At 40.9% G+C, this 13,893-nt stretch overlaps 1 protein-coding gene and 1 pseudogene across 17 annotated transcripts in view; one reads left to right on the top strand and one right to left on the bottom strand.

Moving 5' to 3' along the window:
* Positions 1–5,579: 5,579 nt before the first annotated feature.
* The window catches only part of REV3L (REV3 like, DNA directed polymerase zeta catalytic subunit), a 189,342-nt gene continuing 181,028 nt past the window's right edge, over positions 5,580–13,893 (top strand). For all 17 annotated transcript variants that reach the window (XR_012433354.1, XR_012433355.1, XR_012433357.1 and 14 more), the window contains exon 1: positions 5,580–5,997. Coding sequence is in view for 5 of the 17 variants with exons in the window: in XM_005551601.5 (XP_005551658.3) it covers positions 5,859–5,997 (139 nt within the window). In the remaining 12 variants the exon portion in view is untranslated. The remainder of the gene's footprint in view (positions 5,998–13,893) is intronic.
* The window catches only part of LOC102122879 (bromodomain-containing protein 7-like), a 59,869-nt pseudogene continuing 52,097 nt past the window's right edge, over positions 6,122–13,893 (bottom strand).

Raw genomic sequence — 13,893 nt, 5'->3', positions numbered from 1 at the left:
TGCCATCTATCTGGAGTCAACTACCATTTATACGTGACACACAGAACCCACTAACCACCTTTGAATTGTTATCTCAAATATTTGTTTCATCATCAATGTAGGTGGTATTATTTTTCTGACAATAGGAAAAAGTCATCATAATTCTGCTGTCCAGGGTATAAAAATTTGAAATCCTTTTTAACTCCACTCTGTAGTGGCTCATGGTTCATAGCTATACACAGTGGAGTCCACTCTAGGATTTCAGTGGAGAGTGGCAACTTCTCTTTGGGGACATTTAGAAATACATGGGGAATTTTTCATTGTTACAGTGGCATGTAGTGCACAGGGGCCAGGGATGTTAAATGTCCTGCACAACGAAAAACTGTTTCACCCAAATGCCAGAAGTCCCATTTGAGAAACCCAAGAGCTCAGAGTCATCAACTTCATGAACATGCGACATGTATAGTCACACAGGGCCCAGTGCTTGGTTTAATGCTCTGCAGTCACTGTCTTGAAAATTATAATACTTTTATGTTTGACTATCTGTTTTGTAAGTCCAGTGGTATAGCAGAGCATAACATGCAAGCAGAGGTATGTATGCTTTCTTCCTTGCCATTCTATTTGCATATGGTCTCCATGATGCCTCATGACAAAGGATTCTGGTGGACCTATGAGGTGCAGGAACTCAAGAGAGTAACAAATTTAATACAAAACAAGCATATAACATCTATGACTGAGTTAGTGGAGGCACAGACAGTTCCAAGACGCTACAGTTTTCATTTAAATCAGAACTTGCTTCAGGTGCAGAAAGAAGGCAACAGCATCTTTAAGAAACACAAGTGACTACATCACATCCTTCCTTACTCATGTGTTACTTCCCACTATTAGTCAACCATTTACACGAAAAATGATGACAAAGAATGAAAGGAAAGTAGGGCAACTCAGCGCTCCCTTTCCTCTCATCCTTCCTTACTCATCAGTAAGCAGAAGACAGAGAATATTGGTAGAATATGTGCACATTAAGAAGCAAAATAAAAATAGTTGAGTTGGTTTTGTGCAGAGTTTACACTGTTCTGATAGCACAAAATACATATGCATTTACAAGCTATGAATTGTATAATTTTGGTGATTCCAAATACAATTGAAATGCTCTTATACTTGCATTTTAAAATGGCATTACATAATATAAAGATAAATGGTAAAATTCATCCTAAGAATTAAAAAATTTAATTTTTTTCTCGTAGAATGACATTAAAAAGTAAATTTAAAAACACTATGACAAGTGGAGAGAGCAAAGACAGAAGAAAGAAAAAGCTTTATATTTTAGTACAGATAATAGCACATTTTCCCCTGTGTTGGAACAAGAGGCCTTACATTTTCATTTTGCTCTGGGCCCCACAAATTATGTAGCTGGCTGTGACTGGGCTGGTTGAAGCAAAAAGGCATTAAAAGATACTATTTAGCTCACAGATCTCTCAGAGGGCCAGAGAACCAGACTTAGATAAACATAGCTAGAAACAACATCCAAGAAAAAACAAACCACAAAGAACACCCACCCATCCCACATTACAAAGCTATTCTAGTGGAAACCCATCCCAGCACTGCCTGCCAGTCAGCACCTAAGACTCTAAAACAGATGCCACAACTCCTCCCTACCTACCCAGAAGAACCCAATACCTCCTTCATGGTATTTGTCAGAAGATACTATCTCCCTGAGTGCAGCTGAAGCATCATGTTGCTTGCTGTCACATCCATGTCCTGCATGGGTACATCTGATTGCTGGAAACTAGGTCATATACTGAAGCCAGCTTCTGACTGTCAGCATCCTTTCCAACTAACTCCACATTTACTGAAGTCACTCTGGTAGGGGGCATATTTGTACCACGTAGTCCCAACTAGTTGGGAGGTTGAAGTGGGAGGAGCCTAGTAGTTCAAGACCAGCCTGGGCAACATCATAAGACCCTGTTCCTAAAAAAGAAAGCAAACTGAATTGGCCAATGCTACAAATTAGGGCCTTCCCTCTTCTTGAGCCATTGTTAAACATTTACTGATCACACCATTGATCTCACTCCAGCAATCTAGCTGCAAGGGAGTCTGAGAACTGTAGTTTGTTTTCCATCTTTTAAAGTACAGAAAAATAAGCAAAAAGAGAGTTAGATGAATACTGAATCAGCCATCTTATAGTATCTGCCACAAAAGTATGGTAGCTACTACTGTCTGTTCTAGATTATAAACTGCTAACAGGCAGATGTTAACAGATGTTGAACAGTATCAGTAAAGGACACTTGGTAGGCTTTTACTAAAGGCAAACATGGTAAGTACACATCAGTGAACTAGAAGAGATGATTAAATGTTAATTGATATGATTAAAATACATTTTTAGGATGCTAGACTATAAACCTTATAAGGGAAGGGACCATATCTGTTTTGTTTCCCAACGTATCTCAAATCTCCTGGCAAGAAATAGCCACTTAAAAAAAAAAATGCAGTCGGGCACAGTGGCTCTCACCTGTAATCCTGGCACTTTGGGAGGCCAAGGTGGGTAGATCACAAGGTCAGGAGTTCAAGACCAGCTTGGCCAACATGGTGAAACCCCATCTCTACTAATAATACAAAAATTAGCCAGGCATGGTGGCACATGCCTGTAGTACCAGCTCCTCGGGAGGCTGAGACAGGAGAATTACTCGAACCTGTGGGGAGAGGTTGCAGTGAACTAAGATTGCACCATTGGACTCCAGCCTGGGCGACAGAGCAAGACTCTGTCTCAAAAAAAAAAAAAAAAAAGAAAAAGCATTAAGGATATTAAGTATAGAGTTCAATTTTTGCATTTCTCATACTGTATGTAGATAAGGCAATTCCAAGTGATTTTACTGTTTCTCGATGAATCAGACTTCTGGATATGAACATTTTACCATATTTTCACATACATTATCTCGTTTGAGCCTTATAACATCCCTGAGAAGTTAAAACAGAAATTACTATCCATTTCACAGATGAGGAAAAAAATTCCAAAAAATAAGTGATCACTTAGCTAAATGATGGTTTAAAGTTCACATTCTCTGACTCAAAATTCCAGAACATTTTCTTACTTCAGGAAGAATATATTTATAAAACCCATTTGATAGTGGTTAATTAGGGGGTTACTGTCAGGTTTTCAATTTGAGCATCAACTTAAAACTAAATTACATGCAATGAACACAACGTTCCTAATTTCATGCTGCAAATGTTTTTCTTCAAGAGTGAACATTCTTGGAGTTCTAGAAGGATTTGACTTGTGGTTGCAACTGCCTTTTCTTAAAGTAAATAATGTTGATTCAAGAGGTAAGGGGAAAGAAACCATTTTCTAGAAATAGCAACTCTGTTAATTTGATGCTTTTACCATTTTCTAGTTAGGAATATTATAATTTAAAAGTTATGGATACACTGATTATAGTACAAGGATTCTCAATTTTATTTTGCTTAAGAATCACGGGGAGGCAGGTAGTGTTGCTAACAATACAGATTCCCAGGCCCCATACCCAAAAATGTAATTCAGTAAGAGCCAAAATACTAACATTTAAAGAATGCTAGGTGTCATGGAACACTGAGAATCACTGGTATTGTGTATCTGACATTCGGCATGTACAAAATATTTATTTTACCAAAAATATATTTTAGCATTGTAGTCATATTTTAAAATCACTTCTATAGCCTTCTAAAATTTCAAATTAAGAGATTTTGCCTCTTAAAAATATTAATTTCCAGCATGTTAGTAGAAATCTTGCCACCTATGTTTATAATCATGCTCTGAGGTTAAAAACTACAAGGTAATTTACTGTAGTAATCAGTCTCAAATCCCTCGGGGCGTAAGTTCTTATTAGCATTTATATGTTAGGGAATTTATAGACAGCTTCTTACCAGTGACCTGTCCCTTTTGGGCCTTTTGATTTTCCTATTTGAAAATCCACTACGGTTCCAAACGAGTAGCTCTCACACCACTTCAAATACATGGCAACCTGGTAACTATTCAAATGCACCTGTATAACACATAAATGTAAAACAACCATCTCTACTTTGGATGGGTTAGAAATGTGTCAAGGGTCCTAATTCAGGGGCAAATTTCGAACTTGAACCCACACTTTCCGCCTCCTACAGTTTACATCTTTTTGTTGAGAAGAAACCCTTCAGGGTGAGTTTTTAAGAGAAACCTTCCCGTTTTACATATGTAGAAACTGAGCCCAAAGAAACAAAATTATTTGTCCAAGGTCATGCCCACTATCAGTAGCCAAGTCAGAGAGGAACCCCTTGGTTCCAATTTAATAGCCAAGCCAGTTGCATGTTACTACTCTTTAAAACAAAAATTCCCTAACTGCATCGCTTCACCCCCTCTCGATTTTTGAATAAAGTTGTTTATTCAAAACGGCCCTTCCCCAAGGTGGTGCTTTTACGCCTTCGGGTAGTAAAACCCTGCATAACCGGTTACTGAAAAACACGAGGAGGCCACGTCTAACGCGGTGACTTTCACAGGCCTTTTTCTTTGGCCAAAATTTTCTCGGAAAGGCTGTTAATCCTACATTCCGCTGGGGGAGGAGCGACGAGGGAGGAGGGAGGTCACCGGGAGCTGACATGTCCTTACATGTACTTGCGCGTGCCCGGGACGCAGCCTGCGGGGCCGAGGAAACCAACGAAGGATATATTAGGGCGAGAGCGAAGGAAGGGGGCGGGAGAAAAACACGGTAGTGGGAAATCCCTGTGCACTGGATACGCCAACCCCTCGCAAAGCTAAGAGCCGTGCGTGAACAAATCTCATTAAATGGCCCCGCGCAGACACTGCAGCAGCAGGGAGGAGGGAGCACGGCGGCTCGCGCGGCACGTTCGGGAAGGGGGAGCGCCAGGGCGGCCCTTTTATAGGCCGAAGCCCGCGCCCGCGCGCCCCCACCTTTCGCACCGCCCCCGGGCCACGCGCGGAGCCGCGGCGTTACCTGAGAAGGGCCGGCTGCCTCCGCACCCGGCCCCTCCCGTTCCGCCGCCCGCCCGCCAGCCCGCCCTTCCCTCCCGCGAGGCCGCAGCGGCACGAGATCTGCGCCTCGCCTCCCTCCTCCCGCGGACGGATTTTCTTACCTTGTGAAAAACCGTCTCCGCGGCTGCCCCCGCCTCCTCTGCTGGATGTGAAATGGCGGTCGGCTAGGCAATTGTGAGCACCGCAGCTCCTGCCAATCCCGCATAGCCGCCAAAACGGCCCCGAACACTGGCGCACCCCTCCCGCAAGCCCCTCGAAGCCCATCCATGAGATCGGTGCTCTGCCGCCCCTTCCGCTGCCCCTCACCCAGGTGACCGTGCCCGCCGGCCGAGTCATCGATCCCGCGCGGGCCCTGTCGGCCGCCGGCCGCCTCCCTCACTGCGTGCCCCGGGGGCGGGGGAGAAAGCACCTTCTCGGCCCCCGCCCTCCGTGTTCCGCCCGGGCGCCCGCCCGCTCCCTTCCTTTCCCGCCGAGCCCCCTCCCCCGCACTACTCGCAGCCCTCCCTTCGCCACACACACCCCCCTTTCCCCTCCCCCAGTGGTTGCGTCCGTGACATCATCATCATGGCAACAAGAGCTGCAGCCTGGGACCGAGGAGCCCGTGTGATTCCCGGCGGCCGCAGCAGTGGCGGCAGCACCAGCACCGACGAAAGCTCGAGGGCTTCTCTCCTGCGGCCTCTTGCCGGGTGCTCCTGAGGAGGCGGCGGCAGCAGCGCCTACACCGCCCCGCCCGCCGCCGCTCCTCGAGGTGTCTGTGTGTGAGGGGAGGGGGCCGAGCCGAGAAGGGGAGGGGGCGCCGCCGCTGCGGAGGGAGCCGCCGCCGCTGCTGCTGCCGCTGCCGGGTCGCCAGTGAAGGGAGGCAGTGGCGGCGGCGGCTAACATGTTTTCAGTGAGGATAGTGACTGCAGACTACTACATGGCCAGCCCGCTGCAGGGGCTGGATACCTGCCAATCCCCCCTCACCCAGGCCCCTGTCAAGAAGGTGCCGGTGGTGCGAATCTTCGGAGCGACCCCGGCAGGTAAGCGGGCGCGGGGCGGGAGCGGGAGTCGGCGGGGCGCCGGGGCCGCCCTCCCCGCCGCGCACACGCGCGCACGCCGCCGGCGCCGGCCGTCTCCGTGGATCGCTGCCGCGTCTTCCCTCTCCTACGCCCTCCTCGCCTTTTCTCTCGCGCGTGACAAGAGGCGCAAAAATGTGGGTCCGCGCGAGCGCTGCGCGGCGCCCCCACCCCCGGGCAGGGAGGCGGCGAGCGCCGAGTGTTTACACGGCGTGTGGCGGCCGGGAGCGGGAGCCGCACTCCAGGGCGCGAGCCGGGGGAGCGAAAGCCGCGAGCGCCCCGGACGGCGGGCCAGGTGGCCGCGCCATGCCCATCGGTGGACGGGTTCGTAGGGTCCGCTCTGAGGTCGGTCGCTAGTGGGACCCCGGGCATCCCTTGTGTCCCTGAAGTGCCGCTTTCTGGAAACGGGGAAGTGTCAGCCTTGTTGTCAGTCGCTCCCCATGGCCTCTTTTCACCCTCGCTCTCCTCTGCCCCTTCCGGAGATGCAGTGGGCCGAAGAGAGTGGCGCCTGGGGCCAGATAATCTTTCTCACTGGGGTGACCGTGTGACTCTGCTGTGAGTGCAGGTCTGATTCCTTAGAGTTTAGTGCCAGAGCGTCTGGGGACAGGGCAGCATCCTCAGGTGCAATGCTTTCAGGAAATGTTCATCCATGAAAGTAGGAAATGCGTGTTTATGTTGCCCAACGTAAAATATCACACTTAACGGGGTGAATTTATTAGGAACCACAGCCCGACTCAGCAGCACAGACATTTTGAAAGGCTCCTAGACTGGGCTGTAGGCTTGCGTTTTAAGTACAGGTATATTTTTTAAACACAACTATGTTGAAGCAGGGGTGAGAAGGGGAGAGACAGCAGTGCAGAAGGTACGTTCTCAAAAACTCTTGGGGTTTATGATAATATAAAAAAGATAGAGGCCCAATTTACTAGGTGTTTTAAAATGGTTTTGCTTTTTTGTATGCTTTGAACTGCTTCCATGAAATAATGGAGTTCTAGGAAATAATGCCTCCTAGGAAAGGATGCTCTTCCCTCTAGCTATGAATTGCCCTATGGGATTTTAGATAGCATTTCCCACTTGATGCTCCTTGCCCTCATCACCATTCATCTTGTTACTACAGTCAGTTTCTGTGGACTACCAAGATAATAGCGCTTTCCCAAACACAAGCACTCATTCTAAGCTGTTATCTTTTAATGTGAATTCTCTTTGTTAAAATGTCAATGTCGTGAGATTTGGTAGCATATTCCTTTTTAAACTAGTGAATATGATTTTGATATGAACCTTGAAAGATGGGGAATTTGAGTGCTTTTAACGTGTTGAAAGTGTAACACTTGAAACTTTGGAGGCTGGGAAATCGAGGAGATGAAGTGTTCTATAAAATAGGTTTTCTGCCCTTTTAGATGTAGTGGTGCTGTCTTTGTTTCCAATTGGAATTTCACTGTAATGCTCTGTTCTCACTTCAGATGCAGAGGAAGGATAAGATAGTGAAGTTGATATGGCTCTGTTCAGCCAGATTTCCGAATCATAAAGGGACATGCTAGTAGGATATACTGTGGCATTTCTGTGTATTACAGCTTGTATTGTTTGAATTACTTTTCCACACATAATTTTTTCTCCTCCACACAAGTCATTAAATATGTTTACCTGAGAGATAGTCAAGCTTTGTTTCATAGGAAAGTTTCGTTTGTGGAAATAAATGAGTTTCACTATAAGCTAACTAATTCTATAACGTGAGAAATTGCTCCTTAAAAATATAGAATATTATATGCTTTTGTTTTTCTGAATATTTTTAAAAAGACACATTAACTGTTTCCTATTTCATCCTTCATGGGCATCCCACAATAGATTACCAGCCCCTTATTAAAAAAAAAAAAAAAAAAAAAAAAAACCCATAAAAACCAAAGACTAAAAACCCCCACTGTGTGGTTTTTTTTTTTTTTTTTTTTGGTATATACTTTGAAATTTATATTTTAAATGAATTAAAAAGTGACACTTTTTATATGTACATTGAAAGACATAAAACTTGATACAGAGAAAGTCAAATTTTAAATTAAGGATTATCAAATTGAATTTGCTATATAGTTCACAGTTTGCAACAAAAATGTTTGTTTCAACAAGAAAAAATTTGAAGTCATTGGCATACATTTAGAGTTTACACTTTTCATAAACCAAGCCAGCATTTTTATTAGTACGTCAGAAACTCCCAGTGAGATTAATATTAATTAAACATAATCAAAAACTGCAGAATTATCTGCTTTTGAATTATCTCCCCACGGAAAACTAGTCCAATAAAATAAAACGTGAAAATTATTAATATTAAAAGAGAGGCCAGTCTGACTTAGTAAAACTGAATGCTAGAATTTTTAATGAAGACAGATATGTTTAAAAGTAAAGATGTAAACATAATGCAAAGATATGAACGTAGTTTATATTATATCCTTATAGTTTATATCTTTACTAACAAGTAAAATAAGGTAATAAAAACATGTAACACATGATAAACCTATGCTACATAAAATACCATAAACGTACTTTTTTCATATATAGGAATTATTTTGGGAGGTCCTTAATGCTTTACCTTGGTTTGGAGAGAAAATGTTTTAAAATTGAGTTTGCCTTACAAATGAGATCCTGAAAAATGGCAACCAAAGATATTTTTTCTCAAATGAAGTGGCCATTTCAAAATTATATTACAAATTCTGAACTGATTGGATTAATACCCTTTTACTAGTTTAGTTTTTCCATTATTGCATGAAAAGCATTTTTCTGCTTTAGAAAACAGTCCAGTTGACTTTTGATTGTTCTGTGTTTTGAGGACGTATCTTGAGTAATTTAAGAAATAAAGTGTTTTGGGTTTAAAAACTCCCATGTCTTAAGTTGGTGAAATTTGAAAAGGTATTTTTAAAAAGAGGGATATTCAGGGCTGGGTGCTGTGGCTCATGCCACTAATCCCAACACTTTGGAAGGCAGAGGGAGGAGGATCCCTTGAACCCAGGAGTGGGAGACCAGCCTGGGCAACATAGTCTCTACAAAACGAACAGACAAAGAAACAAAAATTGGCTGGGCGTGGTGGTGTGCACCTGTAGTACTAGCTATTTGGGAAGCTGAGACAGGAGAATTGCTTGAGCCCAGAAGGTTGAGGCTGCAATGAACCAAGATCCCGCCCCCGCACTCCAGCCTGGGCAACAGAGCCAGACCCTGCCTTTAAAAAAAAAAAAAAAAAAAAAGTGGGATATTCAGATTTGAATGGTAAATCCTGAGTGATTTAATCCCTTGCCAACTGAGGATATTGATTCCTAAGGGAATCATGTAAAGTTTCTTCATCTGAGTTATGGAATTTTTTAAAAAACAAAAGCAAACTTCCTCTCCATTTCTTTAACTAGTTTTTTAAATGTCTTGAACATTATTTTGACATAATCAAATTGAGCAATATCATTTACAGAAGAAATTGTTAACTTTTTCTTTTATAACAACATTTTGGTAACGTATTAATGGAGGGATGAAAGGTTATGAATAAAGTATAGGACAATGTTTTTTCATTTAGATTTGAATATAGGTGTGACCACTTAGAGAATTCACTACAGATAAAATCATCAGGCTTCATTTGAGGATTCGACTTAGGTAGACTTGGGAAGCTGTCCATTTTCCACATCTCTACTCTTGCTTAGTTGCTTGATGTAACTCACTTCATGCGGAGTTTAGACAGCTCTCACAGTTTCCTCAGCACCAGGTTAAACAGAACTATCCTTTCAAAGAGCTTCCCTGCTGAGATGCAGAGTAGGAGTAAATAGAAGAATGGGAGATGTTCACAAAGCAAGTAATTAAACAAAGTAGGCCAGACAGACTATAGAGGGAGCTGCTTGTCTTTAAGATTACTCTAAGGAACTCTGCCACTTCCTCTAGCTTAGAGAAGATTTTGATAGATCATTCTAGATGCTGTTAGCCATGAAATCAAACTTTTCAACATAAGAAATTGATAATTCTGAAATGCTATGTAAGTTTACGTAGATGCTTATTCAAATTATAAATATATTCTCATTGTTTATATTTTATAAAGTTAAATATAAGAAACTACCAGAATAACCTTTTTTTTTTTTTTTTTGGTAAATTGGAGTTACATTTGCAATAAGAATAATTTAAAAAACTAGCGTGTATCAACAACTCAGGTTCAAAAATTTCTGTACTAGAATCTGCTTTGTTCATACTTTGTTTTTTACTAAGTTATTTAAAAATATTTTAAGATCGTATAACACCTATTTGATTACAATTATTGGAGAAATTTTCAGGAACACTATGGAGATTTGATGACTCATCACAAACAAATTGGTCACTTTTTTTAGCGTGTATTTGAAGCCCTGAGTAGCAAGTTATTTTAGCTTTAAGTGCCTTAAGAACAGCTTTACCCTCCAGAAGCTCACAGTGTAGTAGAGATGATGGGCATGTAAACTTAAGTCAAATGCAGTATGACTGGACTATAGAAATGTGTGTAAGACAGAGCAAGGATTCAGTGGGAGACACATTCTATATCCAGGCAAAAAGGGGAGTCAGGGAAGACTTCGTGAAGGAAATACGGATTAGTCATGTTAAAGGAATTTTTAAGGAACTTAAAATTTCAGATAGAGGAACAGCTACAAGGTAATTGAGAGATTAAGAAAACTGCTCTTTGCAGGGCGGTTTGGCAATGTGTATTAGAATCCTTGAAATGTTCTTTTTTGACCCAATAATTATAGTTTTAGGGATTTTAATCTATGAACATAAATCTTTTGGCAAATCTGATTGTCTTTTGAATCCATCTGCTTCTTTTCATAATCATCACCACCCTAAACTACTAGCATTTTTGGTCAAGTTTAGTACAGTAGCCTCCTAATCTTGGTTTATCCCAATCTACTTTTTCCCCTTCTGATCTGTTTCCTGTAATCAGAGGGATCTTTTAAAAATGCAAACCTGATTACATCACCCTACTGTTTGATATGCTTCAGTAACTTTCCATTGCATTCAGGATATGGACAAAACTCTGTGTCTTATATGGTGGCATCTACCTGTCTTACAAGGTCTTGCATAGTCTGGCCATTACCTTTCTGTCTAGTCATGACTTGAGCCATGTTCTTGACTTACTCTTTTTGTTCCAGCCATGTTGGCCTTATCTCAGTCCCTTGTTCTTGCCATGCTCCTTCCCACAGTGAGGGCTTGGTACCTGCCGTTGCCCCTGCCTAGAATGTTTTTACTTGTCTTTCACCTAAACTTCGGTTTATCTTTCCTCAGGGAAGCCTTCCCTATCATAGACTCTCAAAGCACCATGAACTCTTCTCATAGCACTTGCTGTCATTGTAATTTTATGTCTTAGAGATTAACATGTTTTTCCAAATAGATTGTAAGCTCCAGAAATCCTGATAATGTGTTTCTTTTTCCTCACCATTATAGAGTTAATGTTTACCACAGTGCTTGAAACTCATCTATTAATTCTTGCAACTCATTTGTTGCAATGATTAATAAATAGATGATAATCATCACAGAGAACAACTCTAAATGTTCAACAATTGGTAAATGGTTACATAAACTGGGTATATTCATTTGGGAGGACGTGTTTAAGACATGTTTTAGAAGTATGTGTAATAACATGGGAAAGTGCTGTCATTGTATTATGTGAAAAAAATTAGTTTACAAAATAGTCACTTATTAAAAGTGTGGAAAAAGATACACCAAAGTATAAAAGTTGGTTATCTCTGGAAGGTATGTTTTATATTTTCAGATTTTTTACAGAGAACATGTACTGATTTTATAATTTTAAAAAATCCATGTGCAAAATTAAGGAAAAATTGGTTTTCTAGATATGGTTCCAGAAATGTAGTAAGAGAGACATGAGATTCGTAATGGTCTCCAAAACATGTGTCAACCAAAATGTATGATTGCATGATGATTATATTGAACTTAATTATATAAATTGCATTTAGGAACTGCAAAATGATTCATATATTAAAGCAAGCCAGTAATTTCTGGTTTTATTATTCTTACTTGTATGTAAAGTACTTTTAATTTTAAAATGTTTTGAAAAGTAACATGGTTTTGGCACATGACAGCACTAAAACAGAGTAAAGACTAGAATTAACTCAAATATATATGAGAACTTAATACAGGTTGAGCATCCCTTATCCAAAACTCCATAATCTGAAATCCTTCAAAATCTGAAATGTTTTGAGCACCAACAGGATGCCACAAGTAGAAAATTCCACACCTGACCTTGTTGTGATGGGGGGTCGCAGTCAAAACTTTGTTTCAGGCTGGATGCAGTGGCTCATGTCTGTAATCTCAATACTTTGGGAGGCTAAGGTAGGAGGATTGCTTGAGCCCAGGAATTCGAGACCAGCCTAGGCAACATGGAAAGACCCTATCTCTACAAAAAAATACAAAAATTAGCCAGGCAGGGTGGTACACGTTTGTGGTTCCAGGAGGCTGAGGCAGGAGGATCGCTTGAGCCCGGGAGGTGAAGTCTGCAGTGAGTCATGATTGTACGACTGCATTCTAGCCTGGGTGACAGAGCAAGTTCCTGTTTCAAAAACAACCAAAACAACTTTGTTTCATGTGTAACATTATTTAAAATTATATAAAATTACATTCAGGTTTGGTCCCATCCTCAGGATATCTCATGTATTTGCAAATATTCTAAAATCTGAAAAAATCTGAAACACTTCTGGTCCCAAGCATTTTAGATAAGAGATATTCAACTTGTATATGAAAATGGATCCCACCTTCATTTATGAGTAGGGAAAAGAATAATTATTTAATAAACAGTGTTGGGATAGCCAGTTAGTCATCTGGAAAAATAATGTTGGCTTCCAGAGGAGTTAAAGATTTAAATATGAAACAACGAAACAAAAAATGTAGGGCAATTATTTTTTACATAATCCAGGATTGGTGAAGTCCTTTAATAGCATACTAGATTGCTGGATTTTAGGACATAAAAATAAAATTCTGTATAGGGGAAAAAATCAAACAAAGAGAAACAGACTAGTAAAACTTATTTGTAGACTTCACAAAGGGCTAAGTTCCTCTTAATACAAAGAACTAGAAAATAATCCAGTAGAAAAATTAGCAAAGAGAATTCATATGAAAAGATGTATAATTTTATTTATAATATAATAAAGATGTAAATTAAAGCTTCAACATACTCTTTGTCACCTATCAAATGAGCAAAAGTTATGTATAGTGTAACTCGGGAAGGGTGAGACGAAGAGAAAATGGTCAGCCTCATACATTGCTGGTGGGATTATAAAGTGTTCATATTCTATAGAAAGCAGTTTGAAAATGGTTTCCAAAATTTAAAACACAGATATATTTTGTTCTAGTAATTCCATTATAGGATTTTATTCTCTAGAAGATTTTGCATATATGTCAAATAAATATGTAAGAATATTTGTGGCAGCATTATTTGTTACTGCAAAAGATTGGAACCAAGCTAAACATATATCAGTAGGGAAGTAGTTGGGTGAATTATGGTATATGTATTCTACAAAATACTAGTCAGCCGTTAAAAGTAATGAGAGAATATTATGTGTACTGCTGTGGTGCCATGTCTAAGATACGAGGAAAAAAAGCAAGAGGCATGACTGCGTGGGCAGTTTGCTGCCATTATTGTGGTTAAAATATGTATTTTTTGTATACTATATATGCCTATGTATTAGAATAAAATTCTTTATTATAATAAAATCCATATATATATATATATATATATGGGCAGATATAGAATGTAATGTGCATGGGAGGATACGGGAGAGTCTGATGACAGTAGTTGCCTCCAGTGTGTAGAAGTGGTTGCCTAGAGGACAAAGGTGGACTAACTTTTTAAGTACACAGTTTGGTAATTTTTCA

This window comes from Macaca fascicularis, chromosome 4 (genome assembly GCF_037993035.2).
Source record: "Macaca fascicularis isolate 582-1 chromosome 4, T2T-MFA8v1.1".
NCBI lineage: Eukaryota > Metazoa > Chordata > Mammalia > Primates > Cercopithecidae > Macaca > Macaca fascicularis.
This window is presented reverse-complemented; position numbering and strand designations above follow the sequence as displayed.